The sequence below is a fragment of the Zeus faber genome (assembly GCF_960531495.2).
Source record: "Zeus faber genome assembly, chromosome: 9".
Taxonomy (NCBI): Eukaryota; Metazoa; Chordata; class Actinopteri; order Zeiformes; family Zeidae; genus Zeus; species Zeus faber.
In genome coordinates this window covers 23,730,551-23,750,909 of record NC_137197.1, presented here as the reverse complement: position 1 = coordinate 23,750,909, position 20,359 = coordinate 23,730,551, and the positions used below count along the sequence as shown (strand labels likewise).

At 45.4% G+C, this 20,359-nt stretch overlaps 1 protein-coding gene across 1 annotated transcript in view; it reads right to left on the bottom strand.

The window, feature by feature from the left end:
* Window positions 1–20,359, bottom strand: part of mark4b (MAP/microtubule affinity-regulating kinase 4b) — a gene marked incomplete at its 3' end in the record, with an annotated part of 49,414 nt that overhangs the window by 26,354 nt on the left and 2,701 nt on the right. The window contains 2 exon segments of the mRNA XM_080007375.1: window positions 3,840–3,893; window positions 6,399–6,596. Coding sequence (XP_079863501.1) covers window positions 3,840–3,893; window positions 6,399–6,596 — 252 coding nt within the window.

The following is a 20,359-nucleotide window of genomic DNA, read 5'->3' as shown; positions in this document are numbered from 1 at the left end:
CTCCCGCTTCACACACTGTGTTGCTACGACAACCGGGCAATCAGCGACACGGCCACGGGCTTACAAACTTTCTCCTGGTAGTTCCACAGATGCATTTAATTACCTGTTCCATTTTCCACTGAAAGATACAAATATTAAAATATAATGAATAAACCAGCCTTGAAATCACGTCCAGCGCGTTTCGGTATTGTCTGTTAGCAGCTCTAACTGCTCCCTTGCTCAAAGGTACGACGGCTGGACGAGAGACACTGGACGAGAGACGGGACTGAAACACCAATTGTAACTTTATTCCTGCAGCCCGAGAGAGCGAGAGAGAGAGAATTAAAGTGATAAATCTGTCTGTATTTCATCTGTACTTAACTTGCCATTGTGAAGACCTTGAGTAATGGCATGTGTGTGAATATATATATATATATATATATATATATATATATATATATATATATATATATATATATACATATAATGAAAGCGAGGGAGTCACCTGGCAGGGGATTGCATGTCCTGTTCTATCAGAGAATGCTGACGGGACATTATACGACTGGGAACCCAAACGCTGACACACAACTGCACCGTGCTGCACCGCTCCATGAGCTAATGCGGCAGAATTCACACCTACATACCGACATGTGCGCGCGCGCGGGTGGGCGCAAACACACACACACACACACACACACACACACACACACACACACACACACACACACACACACACACACACACACACACACACACACACACACACACACACACACACATACACACACACACACACACACACACACACACACACACACACACACACACAGGCCCTCAGTACAAGCTATAGACACAGACTAATCACCGATGTACACACTGTAATTCCTGCGTTCCGTCACGTGGACCGAGGTCGTCATGTGCGGATGAATCAACATGTCTTGCCAAAGGCCGAGATGGGGAGATATGACGAAATACATTTGTTCAACGAAAATTAATAGGGAAACATCCAAGTCTCTCCCGTTACATGGTTTTCATTTTCCAGCGTGACCTGCGATTAGATGGAGTTTGACACCAGCGGCATCAATGCAAGCAGGGAGCTGCGGAAACACAGCCAGTCTTCCTCTGGAAAGTGTGGGGCGTTGTTCCGCTCCGCGTCGGTCTATCTGGGCCAGATGGAGCTGCAGACACCATCAATAGTCCCTCCATCGCATCAATACATTCCCTGTTAGCCAACTTGTTATCAAGGACTGCCCTGACCCTGTGTGTGTGTGTGTAGCAAGGTGTGTGCATGGGTGTGTGTGTGTGTTTCTAGGAGTGTGCTTATGAGAAGAACATCATGTGTCAGGTGTGTAAATCAGTACATGAGTGATGTGTGTGTCGATGTGTGTTGATGTTTTTGGTCATGTTTGTCTGTGTGTGTGTGTGCATGTGTGTGTGGATGCGTGCGTGCGCGCGCCAGTTTACCGATAAGGCAGACACACAAGACAAGGCCAAAGTGTGGTTTACAGATTCCTCTGCTGAACAAAGAGACCTTCTTCTACCAATCGTGAGAAATGCGAGGCCATGGCGGTCAGAGACACACACACACACACACACCTGCAAGGTCAAAACGATCACATAGCAGCTAAGATAGCAAGGGCGACATACTGTAGATGATGTCACCAGCACCGACCCTCACATGAATAGTGGGGAAAGAAAAAAATCTGTAAACATTTTCACACACACACACACACACACACACACACACACACACACACACACACACACACACACACACACACACACACACACACACACACACACACACACACACACACGTATCAGGTGTACAATAATGAGAAAAAAGACTTTCGCCTTGTAAAAAAGGTATTTGATCCATTTTAGTAGAGTCGGGCAAAGGGGCTGTTTTTTCATTTTTTTTTGTGCGTTGTGTGTGTGTGTGTGTGTGTGCTCACACTGGCCAAACGTGGGCATGGCTGGGTCTAATCTCATTAAATACATGAATGCCCTCCATTTAACCAGTGTGTGTGTGTGTGTGTGTGTGAGTGAGTCATGGCGATTTGATCCTATTGGCTATTTCTAACAACTGTTTTTGAATGAAAAGTAGTTTTCAACCACAGAGGACAACGTAGTGACACAGCGTGACATCACAGCGTCCGCGAGGTGACCGGCGCCAAAGGAGTCGATTCAGTGGCACGTTAAGAACGTTAGACATGGACGGGGCTCGAGGGATCCGTTGGGCGTTAGAGAACGAAGGAGAGGTGCGGCCTTTTGAAACCGGGTTCCACTCTCCTTGCGTAATTCTTTCAGCTTATCGGACGGGACGTCTGTGTCCAGAAGAAGCCCGTCTCCCCTTTAACCGTCTCAATTAAAAGACTTCCACCCCCACTGGTCTGGGCGGGGTAGATGCGCGGCCAGGAAACCACATGCCAATCGCTTCACGAAAATGTGACGAGGAATTGAAGCTCCGAGGAATTTTGGAAAGTGTAAAGTCCATTTTTTTTTAGGTGTTGGCAGGGTTTAACGCATGCGTGTGGTTTAATTAAAGAACAGCGATTTAAATAGGATTTACTTATCCTTTGAGAGGTTTTAAGATCCAACGAGTCTAGAACACGGAGGCGGCAACCACCTTTGCTCACCCTAATAACCCCCGAAAAATAAAAATAAAATAGACGGCCATTGCTTTAACAAATGCAAAAACACGGCCAAATAAAGTACCGTTGACGAAAATACGTAGTTGTTGGCGGGACGAGGGAGATCGTCTTCAGGAAGGTTTCTCGCCGCAACGTCCCAATTTCTCAAGGGTTCGGGACAGTACGGTCCGCTCTATGTATGAATGTAGAAGGATATGAAGTGGTGACCACCTCTGACACGTAAGAAAAAAATGTATAAGTGTCCCTCCCCGACCGAACAGGAATCCACACAGAGCCTCAAGTAAAAACCGCATTCTCTCTCGGGAAAAAATGTGGCCGCAGCTTCCTGTTTGCGTCCCGTCATGTCACGTTATCTAAGGAGCAGCACTGCCGATGCTCCGCAACCTAAAACCAGAAATGGCGTCCGAAACCCCGCCCTGCCTCCGCTGCGTCTAAATAAGGAGTTTACAGTTGTTGACGTTTGTCAGCTCTTGCCCAGTTTCCACGAAGCCCCCCACCCACTATTAACTATTTAAATCCCGCACGGCAGCGACACAGAAAGGTCAGAGGTCAAAATGTCATTCAATGCCGGCGTCATTTGAGAGTCGAAAAAAAAACTAAAAAAAAAACGGTTGAAAAACAACAGCTGGAGCCAACGACGTGTGAGCTGGACGCTTCTGACGCAACACACACGCACACACACACACACACACACACACACGCGCACACACAAACACGCACACGCACAGACTTACCGCCTGTTAAGAAATACATGAGATAGTGGAACAAACAGATCGCAGCCGCAGACCTTGTGACACGAGACGTTCAATATGTGACTACAGGGTTGGAGGAGAATGAACATGGATGAGAGGGATTCTCAGCCTCGTCTCCCGGGACGATTTACTGAGCAGCTTTCACCTGCAGCTGAGCTCACATCGGAACATTTAAATGAGCTGACATGTTGTCCACCATCACCCAAAAATAAATTGAATCAAAATGAAGTAAAAGCCAACTGAAACCTTGAGGGTGCCCAGCCAAAACTCAACATTATCAATCAGAATAATAATAAAGTCAATACAAAGATCGATTACAGTATTTTTGACAGAGGCAGTTTTCTTCAACTATACAAAAAAAAGACGTTTTCGCCAAATTAAGAAGTGTCAGAAAGCGTTGAGTTGACCAAACTGTAAATATGTCACGCACACACACACTCACACACTCACTCACCTTCTGCAGGCTGGTTGGATTGAGCTGAGTTTTATCGATGATCTTTATTGCAACCTGAGAGAGGGAGACAGACAGAAAGGGTGAGACAAGATCAGAGGGAAAAAAAAAATTTACCCAAAAAACCCAAAATATATATTGAAAAAGAGTGCTTTCAAAGTTCCATATGATAACTGTTAGTGCAAAACATTAACCTTTAGACCAGATGAAAACATCAGTTTTGAACATTTTGATAGATAGAAATTTTGGAAACCCAGCAACTCTTATTCAATTATTATCAAATGCTTTTCTAAATTATCATTAATTTCATTAATTAATGATAATTTATTATTATTTACGTTTGAGAAATTCCACTTTCTGTCACGGACGGACTGCAGTACCTCCGAGTGACCCCAGGGTTACTCGGAGTACATACCCCGCCCCTGACCCCGACCCCCCATTGAAAGTGTATGGCTGTGCTGGGAGTTGAACACGTAACCTACAAGCGTCTGATTAAACATGTCAAGAACTCCGGCGAATCAGATGGTTGACTGAAATTCCTCCACGGCGAGTTAAGTCCACACAAGCTGGAACCCACTAAACAAACCTCGCAGGCTTCATAAGAGGCTTAGCGCCGCGCCCCGCCAGAGGCTGCGTCAAAGCGGGCAGCCGCGCGGCGACAACAATACGCGACACTGTCTCGCGTTATGGGATGGACGGCGAGTCTCGCATGACGCCGCCAGCGGCCGCGATCCTCCGCCGAGGCCCCGAGTCTTATCAACTTAGCCGATGTGGGTCAGGACTTTATGGGCAGGAGGACAAGAGGGTGTTCAAACAGAAGGGAGCGCACACGCACACACGCACACACACACACAAAGACACAGCCCTCCTCTGCCCACACGACCGTATGTGTCTCTCTGTAAAGTGGTTAAAAGGCCTGCGCTGCGGAACAACGGAGGGAGGGTTCTCTGGGCTCTGGTTTATTAGAGACACACAGCACTTTAACAATCCATCTGTGGCAGAATCAGATCAGAGCGGGAGGGTGCGACCTAAAATCTATAGAACAATAACAGTGGTTGGTTGTGTTACCCATCACAAAATAACCCCTGCAGCCACCATAACTCATGGGAAAACAGGAGGACTGGACAGTATATGGATAAAATATCAATGCCGCGATGCAAGACTGGATCCAGCAGCGGGGCGGCTCGGAGGTCGGCACTGTTGCCTCGCAGCAACAAGGTCCTTGGTTCCAATGCCAGGCCCTCCCAGGTCCTTTCCCGTGTGGAGTTTGCACGTTCTCCCCGTGTTTGTGTCGGCTTCCCCCCAACAAAGATTTTCTTGCATCCTACTTCTACCATCAGGAGGTGTTCTATTCTACTGTTTATGGTCTGGGATGGTAATATAGTTAAATGTTGTTCCAATCAGTCTCTCCCTGCTTGGTCATAATATCCGCATCACTAGTGGTTGTTTAATCAAACGTCATCCCTGAAAAATATTGTGAAATTAGATTTTGTCAATATCGCCCAGCCCCTCGGAAACAGTTATCCATTAATGATGTATTTTTAAATCTGATCTAATGTCATTAAATATTTGACGTAATCTTTCTTTATTCCTAAACAAGCCGACAAGGCCTTCTCACGGCCTTTATTGATTTGTGCCGGCGTCACATAAGGCACAGATAGGCAAAGTGAAAAGAAGCCACGCTGGTTGCCATGGTGAAGTCAAAAATCCATACCCTACCCCTTTTTATGGCCCTGATTCCTGCCCCATTCGTTTAAAACAAAACAAAAAAAAACAAAAAAAACGAGCCTCTTGTCTTATCCACCTCTTATTCAACCTCGACACTCCCAGCACATAAACACCCCCGAAAAGTCTGTCGGTAGCCTTGATCACAAGGTTACTCTCCTTTAAAAACAGGAGTAATACTCCCGTGTGTTCTTTTCGTTTATATATATAAGAGTTAAACCGTCTACAATAGTTACATTCAGGTCCACAAGACACAGCGAGTAAAAGGTGCGGCTCAAACATGTAATACTGTTTTTTAATACGGGTTAAAATGTCATTCTCTGAAAGATACGGAAGAAAATGCGCAATCGATTTGCCAATAGTGAAAGAATGATTTACTTTGTGGAACAAGTCAATTTCATTCAAGTTTCATTCAAGTACTTATATGACCCCATCGTCGTGTGCAGGAGGATTAAAATAAAGCAGGAAAGGTGAGATGTGAAAAAATTAATGTGAATAGTCAATAGTTCCCACACGGTAAAACTGTGAAGCCCGATCACCAGATGTAATCACATCCTGACGCCCGGACGGAAATATCAAAGAGCTGCAGACATCTCCTGCTTTATGTACAGAATGTAACTGTTTTCCAACGCCTCGGTGCCTCCTAGATTGAATTCTACCTTCCATTGCAACCTAGAGGTGCAACATGGCAGCGTTAGGTGGTCGGAAAACACCCTTTTCCATCCCTCTGTTTTCCATTTTCCAACAATTCTCTCCGGCGACACACAGAACATCAGATGAACATCGTTGCACCTTCGCACATCACCGTCAACACCTGTAATCAACCGTCGCACCCACCTCCCTGCCGGTCAGGATGTGGCGCGCCAGCTTGACCTTGGCAAAGTTGCCCTTGCCAATGGTCTTGAGCAGCCGGTAGTTTCCGATGTGCGGCTGCTCGTCGGAGCACAGGGCGATGGAGTTCCGACATCGGGCGCCGAGCGAGCGGCTCGACCAGCCAGTGCCCTTCTCCGAGCGGCTGGCTGACAGCGAGGTGTGCTGCTGCGGAGAGAGAGAGAGAGAGAGAGAGAGAGAGAGAGAGAGTTACACAGGGGCACGTGAGGAGGAACGTGGAAACGATGACGACCGCGATCCACGGGCTCTGCCGCCGTGGTATCATTCACTGGAATGTGCGTGGAAACTCAAACACCACCCCCCAAACTCCAAAGCCTTCCGCTCTTTCTTTCTTTACGGGACCGCGGCCTAGACCCACAGAGACAAAGAGGGAGAGGATAGCGGGCGACCCGAGGACCCGCTCGCTCCCCTTCAAGCCCGCATTCCTGGCATGCACGAGTGGCTGCGCGGTCGTCGGCGTGAGACATGTGATTCGCGGTCGACAGGAACCAAATGGCATCGACTTCCTAATCCGTCCCAGAACGCATAATGTTCTGCTGCCACGCATGACTAGCTCAGCGCGGGGTCGGCCCGACGGGAGCGGATAATAACGGCGGGGAGGCCGTCGTAAAAAAAAAAGGGGCTTCTCCTGCGAGGAATGGATTTTAAAGCAAATACTCATCCTCGGCGTATTACATTTGTTAAATGGTACTTGAAAGAGTTTGCTGTTGAATAAACACACAAACAATTTCAAGATGTGTCCCCATTTGGTGCCAAATAGTCCTCTACAGAAGGAAAAACTAGTTTCACGATCATTTTAAGGCAGCCCAAAGTCAACTCCAAGCCCCAAAGTGCAAGCGTTCACTCATGATGCATCGCTGGAAGGCTTGTTCATTTCTGTCTTGAATCGTTTTGTTCAGTTTGGGTCAAGCGGTGCACAGATGTATCCCGAAACCTCTCTCGCCCTCAGCAATGAGCGGAGCACAACACCTTCCTCATGAGACTGAAGACTCACTGGAAGCCTTCATCTGCGGTGAGGAAGAGGAGGGGAGACGGGGGGCAGGGAGACTGGGTAAAAACAAGAGACAAAACAAGCTTCCTTGAACTGTCTCATTTTATGTTCACTTTTTCTACCATAGTGAGAAAGGAATTACTTTTTTTTTTTTTTTTTTAATACATAATCTTACAGAGGGTCAATTATTTACTCTAAGAAATGTTTTTCGTACAATTTTGGAAAGATTTGTATCATATTCGCCATCGGAGCCAAACAGCTTTGTTTTGGAGGTCACATGCCATCAACATTGTACCCGTTTCTTCGCAGGATGAAATGCAGCTTATATCTGGCCCCGAGCTCTTTATTATTCCCCTCATATCCAAACCAAACACAAACACCCAGTCTGCATAAACACGCAGATGCACAAATGCTCCGGCGCACACCCCCCCCCCCCCCCCCCCCACACACACACACACACACAACTGATGAAACCACATCACCTTGAAAAGTCCAGTGTGAGAAAGAACCCTGCATGAACGGTTCCCACAGTGAAGCCTGATCACAAGACGTGATGACTCTCTCTCTCTCACACACACACACACACACACACACACACACACACACACACACACACACCGCCAGGCTCAAACAGATCACGTATGATCACGATAAAAGGAGAAAGAGGAGAGATATTCAGAGGAGCAACACACACACGCACACACAGATGATGGAGAAATGGCTCCCTTGCTACGCCCCTGTTCCAGCGCTCCCTTCCCCCAGAGTCATCGCCCTCTCCACTGTTCTATCCTCCACGCCCTGCGCTGCGGCTCCTTTGTCTCCCTCCCCGGTATCGTCATTTTCAGAGACCTCACATCAATTTGGGACCCCCCCCATACATACACACACACCCACCCACCCACTCCCCTCCCCCGCCGCTATCGTCCTTTCAAGGAGTCCATCGATTCAACCTTTCTGTCTGATTGCCGTGCAGTTTCATTCGGAGGGCAATCTGTGTGTGCGTGACACACACACACACACACTTTTACTGTCACACTCATTGTTTCTAGTTTTCAAGAACATCATTAGCTATCTCAATGCCTGCAGTGTAATTATGCACAATTAAGACAATGTGCAGGTGTGTGTACACACACACACACACACACACACACACACACACACACACACACACACACACACACACACACACACACACACACACACACACACACACACACACACACACACACACACACACACACACACACACACACACACACAACCCTGCTGGTGTATTTTACATTAATGGTGAGGAAAATAAACTAGGACAGAAGACAAACAGCAGTGTGTGTGTGTTTTGGGGGGGTTACCATGTAATTTTAATTAATATAATTTAAATATTCCGCTCAGCAGCCACGCCTCGTGCATGTGCACTGAATGGAGTCTCCTCTGCTGTGACAATCCCCTTAGCGCTCCGCTCTTCACCCCAAAACACACCTATTGTTCTAAACCAGTTCCCCCAGGACGGACCGGGCTGCTGGCTGCGATGGTGGAGTGTGGTTTTTAATCCATGCAAGGGATGGTCAAACAAATTTCATACAACACTTATAAATAATATTATTGTATATTTGGGCTATTTGACCATTACATTTTTATTATATAAAAATTATTATATTTTATTATATATCATTTTCCTTTTCTTTCGGACTGTTTGGCTTTTTTTTTTTTTTAATACTCATGGTCTGCAGTGTAACACACCAACCCTCACCAGAACATATTCCTAGTGTATATGGAAATAAACTGATTCTGATGATTCTGATTCTGTGTTAACAACACAAACATTTTGGAACTTGGATCTTTTCACCCAAGGATCTGATCGGCGTGACAAAAAAAAAGAGGCGAAAAAGAAAAGGATCTACCTGCTAAGACAAATATAGCCAAGTTGATCAGGAAGCTTAGTGTTCTCCTGCAAATGAGCAGTGCCAACTGCGTAAACTGTGTTTTCTCAATGCAAGGCTGCAGAGGGGCTCAACTAGCCTAGCTCCTGTGAAATTAGGGAACGACACCATCTACCATATGGCAGCTTAAAATAATAGCATATGCATCTTCAATCTGAACCATTTCTGACACATAACCTTCACCCATAAGTGATTATCAGATGTAAGCCGCTCAAACACAACATGCTGCTGCTGAAGGGTTGCCAGTTCAGCCAGTTGAGTATTGTTGCCGTTAACGGTCTTTCGCGAGGCATTGCGGTTCGCACCTGGCAACCCACAGCTCAGTTGAAGTGGCACTTTGCGGCTAATAAATCAGATACGGACAAAAAGTAAAAGAACTGTAGACACTGTAAACCTGCTGAACAACCTCCCACATCGGCCATTTCAGCAAACCCCTGCGATCCAAGTTAGGATGTTTGACGTTTCTATAATTAGCCCATGCGAGAGTTACAACCAAATAATAGTTATAGAATAACACTTAGTGCTCCACCGTACCTGAGGAATGAAAGAAACTTTGAGCACCACCTTCTCTGTTGATCTTCTGGTTTTCTGCCTTAAATCAATCCTTCTTCCCCGGCTTGGAAAGCCAGACAGCTGCATGGCCACTGATAGCTAATCCAAACAGCGATCGTATCAAGTTTCACAACCGAATCTTAGATGAAAACGATAATTTGTGACAGCAATCTATTACAACTGTTAAAATCTGAACGTGGAGGCGTCGTCCTTCCTCGTTGAATCCCTTTCTGATCATTTCAGTCAGAGAAGGAGAAACTAGTGCAACGTCGAGACAAGACACGACGCGCAAAATGTTTCCAAACAGTGGACCTCACCCTAAGGGAGGAGCCCTGCCCTGGCCAGGATGCAGGCCTGCGTGTGCGTGCGTGTGTGATGGCAAGGGGTATTGTGAAAGGCAGGATGTAGGTCCCCAGCAGAGGGATGGTGTAACCTTGAGACATCCTCAAGCCATTCATTTAACACACACACACTTATTACCTGTTGTGTGCATGTATCCCAGCTTACACACCAACGCTCTTAACCTTGAGCGATACAGTATATAAGCTCATAAATACACACTTAATCCACACGCACACACCCTCCACACAGCGTGACCCCCAGCGTCGCTCCAATTTCCTCTTCTCTCTCCTGCTGCTGCTGTGGCCCTTGGCCTTGTGGCCCCCGTGGGTGTCCTGTCGCACGCACGCACGCACGCACACACACACACACCGACCCCAGCGCCCAAACACACCGTCACACCCTCAACACTACAGGAACAAGGTCACTGTGACGTAGGGCAGGGCCATATTGACACAATCATATATCACAATATTTTTTGACAAATACTACGATATTGATGATTTGACAATATATTGGGGATGATTATTGGTGCTTACGATATTTACACACAAGAAGCAATGTTACCGTCACGATATCACCAAAATCCCAGGTGATATGTAAACTCATATCACGATACCAATATTATATCCATATATCACCCGGCCTTAATGTGATTTCTCCTTCCTTCAGTGCCTGGCATCATGGGATCATTTTCAAGTAGTTTTTTTTTTTATGTTTTTTTTTTATTGGAAATGTATTTCACCAAGCAGCTGACAACCCCATAATATTTATATCCCTCCATCTCAACTCAAAGAGACACTGTTCAACCAAAATGAAGGCCCGAGCAACTAAATTAAACACACGTGACAAACAGCACAGACCTTCCCCCCGTAGCGTAGTGCAGCTGCTGTTTACGTTTCAGCCGAATAACGGGAGCATTGAAGAGCAGCAGGAAGTTGCGCAAACTCAGCGCACGTCACTTCCTGTCCTGAAGACAGAGCAGTGACCGCGCTGACCACAGACATCACGTGATCTGTGCGCGCGCACACACGCACACGCACACACGCACACACACACACACAAACAGCAACAGCTGCTTTGCCGTTATGTTTCTCCACAAGCAGCAGAAACAGAAATCTTTCTGTTCCTGCACTTGGTGGTTGTCTGTTTTAAAGCACATTCTTTCAAACACAAGGAAGTTGGAAGGGGCCGTGAAAGTTGCTGTCAGTGCTCTGCATAGTCATCGAATCACGAGTGAAAAGTGAGTATATTTAAACTGCAATCCACCAAAACCTCGTTGGTTCAATTACCGCATTGGGTCAATTACCCGACATGTCCAAAAATTGCATTAATTAAAAAAAAAAAAAAAAAAAAAGTCCCTCCCCAACATCCAGGTTTAAACTTTTTCTCCGATTTTTTCTGTCTTCTGAATGATTGATTGGGGTTTTTATCTTGGTCATTTGTGGCGGTGGCGATATTTTTTCCATTCCTGGGTAGATTTTTTGTGGATGTTCATCCATATCGACCGTTTATGGACCACAACTAGCTACGCTGCTTTATCAAATTCACTGCGGCTGCCTTTCACTCCTTGTGTTGTGGCGGACCGCGCCAAATACATTGGAAACGACATATATAGGAGCAAAATATTAAATAAAGTTTTAAAAATGTGATTATTTTTTTTATACAAATTTATCTTCTGGATTACAACTTTAAACCTAAAATGAACATACTTGTAATCTGTTGATGATCGTCCTTCTGAATGTCGGGGCCCAAAGCCACATGTTGACCTCCTGACTCCGGGGTCCACTGATCAACATTGCAGCTCTGAGGTGAAAAGTCTGCGTGAAGGTTTATCGCCCACAGAGGACGCCATCAGCAGGTTCATACGTCGCTCGCGCTGAACTCTCGACGGAACCTTCAGAGGCCATGATGAAAACACGCCTCCCACATAAATGTGTTCCGTGAAGTGGAGGGTGCTACTCCATCATTTCAGGGCTGGAGCTGGACACCCAACGTTGGCTGATTTTGCCTTATTTTCACAGGGCTTTTGGTCTTAAGATTATTAAGATTGCCGCCATTGTATAAAGGAAGACAGATCCCTCTTTCAAGTCCCTTTCAAGGTTTCTTCCTTGAGAAGTCTGAGTTGTCATCATCTATCCTGTAAACATGGGAAGGTGACACCTTTGATACAAGACTTTCATAATAAACTTGAGTTGACTGAAACGGGTCAGACAGGGTTTTGTCGACTGGGTTTTTTTAAGTTAAAAGCAAGTTTCCCACGTAGAAAAAAATGCCCTGTTGACGACCCCTCGATGACCCCTACAAAGAGGGCAAACATGTTTTGTTTCAGTAAAACATCACTATCTCTATGTTCCAAATCAATAAGTGGAATCACGAGGGGGCCGGCAATTTTGTTGGGTGTTCCAGTTGACATTAAAAAAAGATGCACTACATAACCATATACGCAACCATAAACACAAAATGTAGGGAAATAACAATTTTCACCTCCAGGAGGAAAATGTCGTAGAATACATAGCATTATTATAGATGAAAAATGTGAAAAAGGACTGGAAAACAGGTTTGATTTTTTATTTTCCTTTTATTTGGAACCGTTTGGAACCCAGCACGCGATTCTAGCGCGACATACCACCACAGCTACACCGCCCCCATTGTCCAATAAAGCCACAGGACAAATGATATAAGAGCTCCAAGGCCTACTTGACTGTTAACATTCCTAAAAAAAAAACTAAAAAAAAACACTACCCATATCTATCAGATGGATCAGTTTGACAGACAAGTTTTGTCATGAGCTCAAACTGTTATATAAGTTTACCTCCGGGGTCTACTGCTAAAACAGTCACATTGTGTTGTTGTGAGCAGAAAAACGAAATACCAACGTTGACGTCCACGCTGGCTCGTATCTAGAATATAGGAAACCAAACCCATCATTAAACCGTCAAAAATTCCCTTTTCAAAGTAAATGTTTTGCTTTGAAAAGGGAATTTTGACAGTTTAATGATGGGATTTTAAGACCTACGTAACAACTTATTCAGAACCATGCAAACCTGAAACATGCTAATTAAAAACATTTAAATACTACCTTTTGATCCCTTAAACTATGCATAGCACTTATGATTACAGCTGTCACAATTATATTATTACATAATCACCCAATTCTAATTATCCGAGCTGATCGCAATCTTTTTGGAAAAACGCTATATTCCATAATATTATGTTTTTATTCATTCATTCAAATATCAAGGGAAAATGTTAACATTGCAATAAATAAAATGTGAATTAGGTGCGTTTCCATTTGTTAAGGAAAATTACTACCTGAATTTTTATGTCCTCATATCCAATGGCAATAAATGTCTCTTTTTCATAAGGTGGATGTTTTATATCACTATCCTAGGCTTAGAGTAGAATCGTGGCATAAAATGAACAAAAAACACCAATTCAATTATTTATTGCAGACAGAAAAAAAAAAAAATCATGATTATGAATTATGATTTTTTTGGGTCGTCCTTCAAACCTCCTGGGGTCGATTAGTCTGGTTTAGAAAATTGATTTACAATTATACTTTGAAATTCTGTGATGAGTTCTATTAAGTCGACCTAAGACAGTATCTCTATTCTCTGGTGCCCTTTAGATGGCCCTAAACCATGAGGCTTTGAGGCGGGGGAGTGGGTCCATGTTCCTTCCTCGTCTGGAGTTTCCTTACTCCTATATGCAAAGCGCAACCAGATTTCTGTCGGGGCCGCGGGCTGCGCAGGGCAGACGGAGGGAAACTGCCAGCGTTCCTCTGGACGGCTGCCATCTTTACTCAGCGTATTATCGCTCATGCCGGAGCTGCGGTCATCAGACCTGCCGGAGCAACGTCAGATTTATGCGGCTCTGAGATCAGCTGCAGCCAATTATGAGCTGAGTCACTCCCCGTACATACCTCCGCTGTCTCAACTCCCTCTCTCTCTCTCTCTCATACCATTTACCTACTGCCTCCCTTCCCCAATTCCTCTTTTCTGGGTTTCTATTGTTTTTACAGAAAATATACCGCCCCCCCCTGTCCATAACGCCATCCTTCTCCTCTCTCTCTCCACGTTCTTCGTTCAACGGTCACCTCTCTGCCCTCTACAGTGTCTGGGGATGCAGTTAAATCAATAAAAGGGCCAGCAGACCTTTATTTTTTTAATAAATGCAAAGGAAGAACACTTAGCCTGTGTCTCTGTCTCTCCTTTACATATCCACATGTATACGCTCACCACACAGACAATAAGAATCTCAACAGTCCAACTCCTTGTTTAACAATGGTAAGTTCTAATTTGCATCTTTCCATTTAAAAGTAGCTCCCCACCAGATGAGGTCTGAGCCATGCTCATTATTAATGCTGTCTGCCTACAAAGATCTATCTTTGTCTACAGAAGTATTGGTTATTGTATTGGGACGGCTATATGTTGACAAATTTGACCAAATTGACAAAGACTAAAACTAAAAACATTTCCTGTAATTTTTATTTTATTTTAGTTTGTTAGTACACATCGTTTTCATTACAGTTTTGTTTTTTTTCATACCTAGTTTTAGTTGTAAGTTTAGTTTTAGTTTACTGCACAGGGATTCAGACACTTGTATGGTGAAAAAAGGTCTGAAATATACTTATGGTGGTAGCCGACGGTTTTCCAGGTTCCCATGATTGCATCACTTCCGACACGTATTACAATTTTCCGAGCCTGTGAACGCGGCATTGCTTTGGTGCGCTTTCAACCGGAAACAAGAGCCATGCCCGCGTCTAGTTCTAACTATCCCCGTAATGGTCTCCCACTCATTTCAATTGGGACTTCTGCAAAGCACAGTCCTGTCAAAATAGCACCTGTGGTTGGCAAATTGCTACTCAAACATAATTGTGAATCAACTGCGATGGCGCAATAAGTCAGTTGTGTGTAAATTCCAAAAAATAAGCGATATAAATAACAATTTTTGCATTCAAAGTGTCAGCCGGATGGCATCATCTTGGTAGACTGCATTGTTCCCGCTGCTCCCTAACAAGATGCTCACTGCTGCAACTAGTGGTTGGAAGATATATTGCAAAAATATATTCAAATTTTACTTTTTTTCTTCGGATTGGTTTGGACGATTCATGCAAGTCACCCAAATTGATGAGAAAAGAGTGACATTTGCTGAGAAGTGAGTTGTTTGCATCTCTGGCTGTAATAACCTTGCTCTGCTGCAATCCACTGGTGCCTGTGTGCACGGGTGCACATGTGAGTAAAAACATAGCAACACACGTGCAGGGTTCTGGTCCAGACTGTAACAGCAATATTTAAGCATCACAACATATAATAAATTTATTTATTTTGGGGTGCACGTTTTGCTCTTCCCATTTTTTATATTAAAAAGAGATTGACAAACGGGGCAACCAGAGGCCACAAAATGGTTGCTAATTGACTCAAGGTGGTTGCCAAGGGCAACCGGCTAACCGTTACTGTCGAGCCCTGTATACATGAGACTTCTGTGGATGTTCTACACCTGTCCTACATCCTACTCAAGCAATAGCAGAACTCCCTGAGGACCCATTCCGCCATTCACAACACACTATAATTCAACCTTTCTACACTTCTTTTTCCTGCATCTCTCTCTCTCTCTCTCTCTCTCTCTCTCCCTCCCTCCAAGCACCCCCTCTCTTCATCCACATCCACGTCATTCTCACCACTAGTCTCGCTCTCTCTGACCAGACAAGCTTTGTATAACCGCCCACAACAATCGCTCTTCCTCGTTCCCAAAGTGCTGCATGTGAAAGGCCAACCATGAGGGATGTTAGAGGAGCTTCTCTCAGTGGGAACAGAGAGGCATGAAAAAGTTTAAGCCGCTCAGTAAAATGCTGTGAATGAGATCTGGTGGTCAAATGGGCGCCATTTCCCTGCGGCGCAGCCGTTCATTGGCTGGAGCGAAGGGAGTCGTTTCCAACCCAGAGCTAGAGTTGAAGCACTGGACCTTGGAGGGCTCCGGAGATCCTGCCGGTGGTCTTGTCGACTGGAAGTCATTGTGATTCTCTAATGTGACACTCCTCTGGTTAGCACACATGCCAGCTCATTTGCACAGCCACAGCAACAAGTGGATAGACCTTGACACGACCTCGCTTGCAGCAGGGTACAGGCAGGAACAGCCCGGTTATTCAGAAAACAGAGAGAAGTGGATGGTGGATATGGAGGCAGATTTGGTGTCTGCGTGGCTAAGATTACACCTCTGGCCTCAGGAGACAAAGAGGGAAGTAAACAGACGCCTGAAAAGCCCCACGGCAAAGGAGCCTGATTATGTAATAGATGCAACAGAGCGACTGACACAATGGTGTGTGTTTGGGCATATATTTGGATTATAAAATGTGGGTGAGTTTGAGTTTATGTGCATTTTTTAGACCTGTGTGGAAATCTGCACATGCACAGATTCTGCACTGATTCTGTTGCATCCGCAATGTAAAAACAAATAGGTTATTTTGCTGTGAGAGAGAGAGAGAGAGAGAGAGAGAGAGAGAGAGAGAGAGATTCCCTGTGTGTACTTGCTTTGTGTTCCAGCAGAGGAGAACAGGGAACAGAGCAGCGTGAACAGACAGGCGGCCATTCTTCACCCAGAAACCCAAAATTTCCTTAAAGCCCCACCTGTTCAGTATGGGTTTCTGACTAGCCTCCAACCAGTATTATACCATTCACCACTGAAAACACATTTGTTTTGACTGCCTGTTTCTTCATGTATTTTTTGGTCATCTTTAGTTCATACAATTTTATAACATCTCGTTTTATTCATTTTCATTTGGGCTTTTCATATGTAAAGCACTTTGTAAAGTCTACTTACGATTTTTAATATCTGATTTGAGTATTTGAATTATAAGAGCTGGCAGTAAAACAATAGGGGATGACACAGGCAGCTACACAAAGCTATGGTCAAATTTCAAAATTTGACAATGTGAATCTCATAACTTCACTGTTGATGGAGAATATCTGTGGGGATATATATGACGGAGTTCCCCCCGCTTCATAGAAATCCAACACCATTCTTAATAATATTCCCACTTCACCAACCATCACTACAGCCGTTCGCGCATGCACAGTGCACTCTCTCACTAAACTGCAGGATTATAATACCTGCTATAGTCGAGCCTGCACAGACAGGGGTTGAAATAGTAAAGCTTTTTGGGGGCCCCCATCCAACCAGTTCAGGCCTCTGTTTATCTGAAATTCATCTTCCTCAGTCGTTACCTTGTGTGGCCTTGATTATAACCACAATCCAACCACGGGGTGAAGACTATGTTTTCTTCCACAAAAAAAATAAAATAAGAAATATGCTAAACGTTGCCATGGCCTTTTAGCCAAACTGTTATGCTTTTCCATCACTGTGGGGGCGTTAAATAAACACTTTGAGGTCAGTGTGTTTGGGCAATTGCTGCTAATCTGGGCTGGAAAGTCAATGAGTAACACTTTTTTCTTTCTGGCACTTTAACTTTTGTTGGGCTGCCCTTGAGCAACTCAATTAAAGAGAAGCTCGGGTGAGGACTTATGCCCCTCCTCAGCTACGCCCAGCACCACATTCTCCCTGCTGACGCATGGAGCTGCCCGCCACTGTTGGCCTTCTTCTGTTGGTTCTCTTGGCCAAATAACCCTTTCCTGCCGCATAAATGGCATTGTTGTTCCCCAGCGACCTCCGAGTGTTGCTTGGTGGTTGCTAGGGAGAAGGGAGGTCTCTGGTCGGTCAATTATCCCTGCACTGCATTACCTACTTGGACCTGGAAACCAAGTCACCAACCGTCTAGTAGCCGTCGCATTTCTTCCACAACCACTTATGCAACTGTTGCCCCAGAAGACCCACAGGAGGGGAGGGGGGTTTAGCTAGAGCACCGGCAGCTCAATGAAGCTGGGTATTGTGCAACATAAAGGTCATCTAACATCAAACAGTCACATCATGCAAAGCTCAATTAAAGTCAACGAAGCGTTTAATCAAGAGCCCGGAGCTGTTTACAGCTGTATTGGCCGTGTTTCCAGGTGAAGTGAATGCAATCGGGGGCATCGCCGAAGGTTCCCAAGGGTTTGGGCGGCATGTCAGGGCAGAGAGCTCGTCAATCTATCACTGGTGCGGGGAACACAAAAGCCTGGTAGACTCAGGCAGTGGATCAGAGCCAAATCAGTTTCTTACTGAAATAGTCGCTCATGCATGTGTAGTGATGCTATCACAGACATACTGACGTACTCAAGAATTATTTTTTTTTGTTTAATCTCCTGAAAGATCTTTCTCACATACAGAATACACATTTTCTCTCCCTTGCTCACAGTCACATAGACAAGAAATTAAACGTTCTCCTGCCGGGTCCTTACTAAGACACAAAAACACACCTCATGAATAACCCCCAGCTAAAAAAGCCACAAAGCGATGAACCACACACATGCTCACAGCCACACAGCCATGGGAGAGAAGACGGATTCATACAAAAAGTGCCACAGGCCTGCAGCAGCTACAGGTTGGGCTGGTTGGGCGTTGTGGTTGGTCGTGCGATCACACGGCAACCCGAGTGAGTGGAAACAGGGATTCCAGCAAGGGCAGACGAACACAGCACCACCATTCCAGACACAATATGCCTGTCTCAGGCGTTTCAACTTGATTCATGAGATTATCCAGCGTGAGACAACAGCACATGAAAACAGGGGTGAGGTAATCACTTCTGGGCCAAAAGGTGACAGGGGAGGGGTCAAAAAGTGGGGAGGGGGCAGGGGAGAAGGGGACAAGAGGGGAGGGGAGAGAGAGGAGAGGAAAGCAGCTCGGGTGGAGAGGGGAGGGGAGGGATCATCAGGCCCCCACGGTGACAGCACATCGTCATCTTCCGAAGAGGTGGGGGGGGGGGGGGGGGGGGGACAAAAAAAACGAAACAAAAAAAAACAGCGAGATGACATTTTCAGAGCGGCGTGTTAAAAGCATTGCTGCCTCGTCATGTGCGCCATTGTGAAATCACAATTCAATGTGGCGATTATGATCTGCGAGAGATAATGAAGCAACAGGAAAACAAGCAGCGCCATCTGTGCTGTGTAAATGACTGGGCCTCCCGGTCCACATTGGACATACCAAACAACATGCACAACCACAATGGCGAGCACCATGTAGTGCCAACACACACTTCCTCTGCATAATTAAATATACAGTCCATAGATTACAAACATGACTGTCTCTAACAACACTGCATTTTGGCCTTTCATTTTTGAGCTCCATTGCTCTTGATCACAGACCTCTTTCTGCCCAATTGAGCTTTTTCAATGAAGCGCTGCCAGCCAGGTGTTTAACACCATATTGGCACGACGTGGCGTATTATTCACTATATCTCCACCCATGCTGGTCGGGCATGTCCATTTGAGCTTATGATGGAGCATTGGTGCACAGTTGAAATGGATATGTCAAACAGCAGTGCACAATCCTATTTTCGGCATCATAGCAACCCCAAAACGGACAATTAGGAAAGCATCCACTAAAATATCACAATATTCATCTATTTATACCAACAGATACGTGCATCCAAACACAGGATGGGCTTGCCACACTCCCACAGTATTGGAATATGAATAACCAAGCACTTTACTGCAGCCTTTGCAATACTACCTCGGCCTGTCTGCACCTTGGCTTCCCTCGCTAAACTTCACTATTTGCATTTGGAATAGGCAGCAATCCCGGAGCATTTAATTACCCACAAGGACCGCAGGGGCCTCTGGGGTGAACTTAGCAGGCTGGTCAACACAGGAGACGTGTCCATTTTCTTTTTCTCCCTTAGCTGACGTCTCTTTTAACCAAACGTATGTACACCGGCATTTGAATGCGTGCACACATGTGCCAGAGTGTATCAGCGCGAGCACGTTGCTGCGTGTACATATGCAGAGAGATGATAACACGCTGATAAAGAATGTTTTTTTGTGTGTGTGTGTGTGTTTCTGAATATTCAAGTGTCCAGAGAGGGGCAGCTCGCTGTAGAGGACCACCCCCACCCCCACGCCGGTCGCCATGGTGAGGTTGCAAACAAGAGCGGCGTGTGATAGAGAGCAGAGCAATAATTCCTCTGCTTCACTCACCTCGTAACGCTGCTCTCT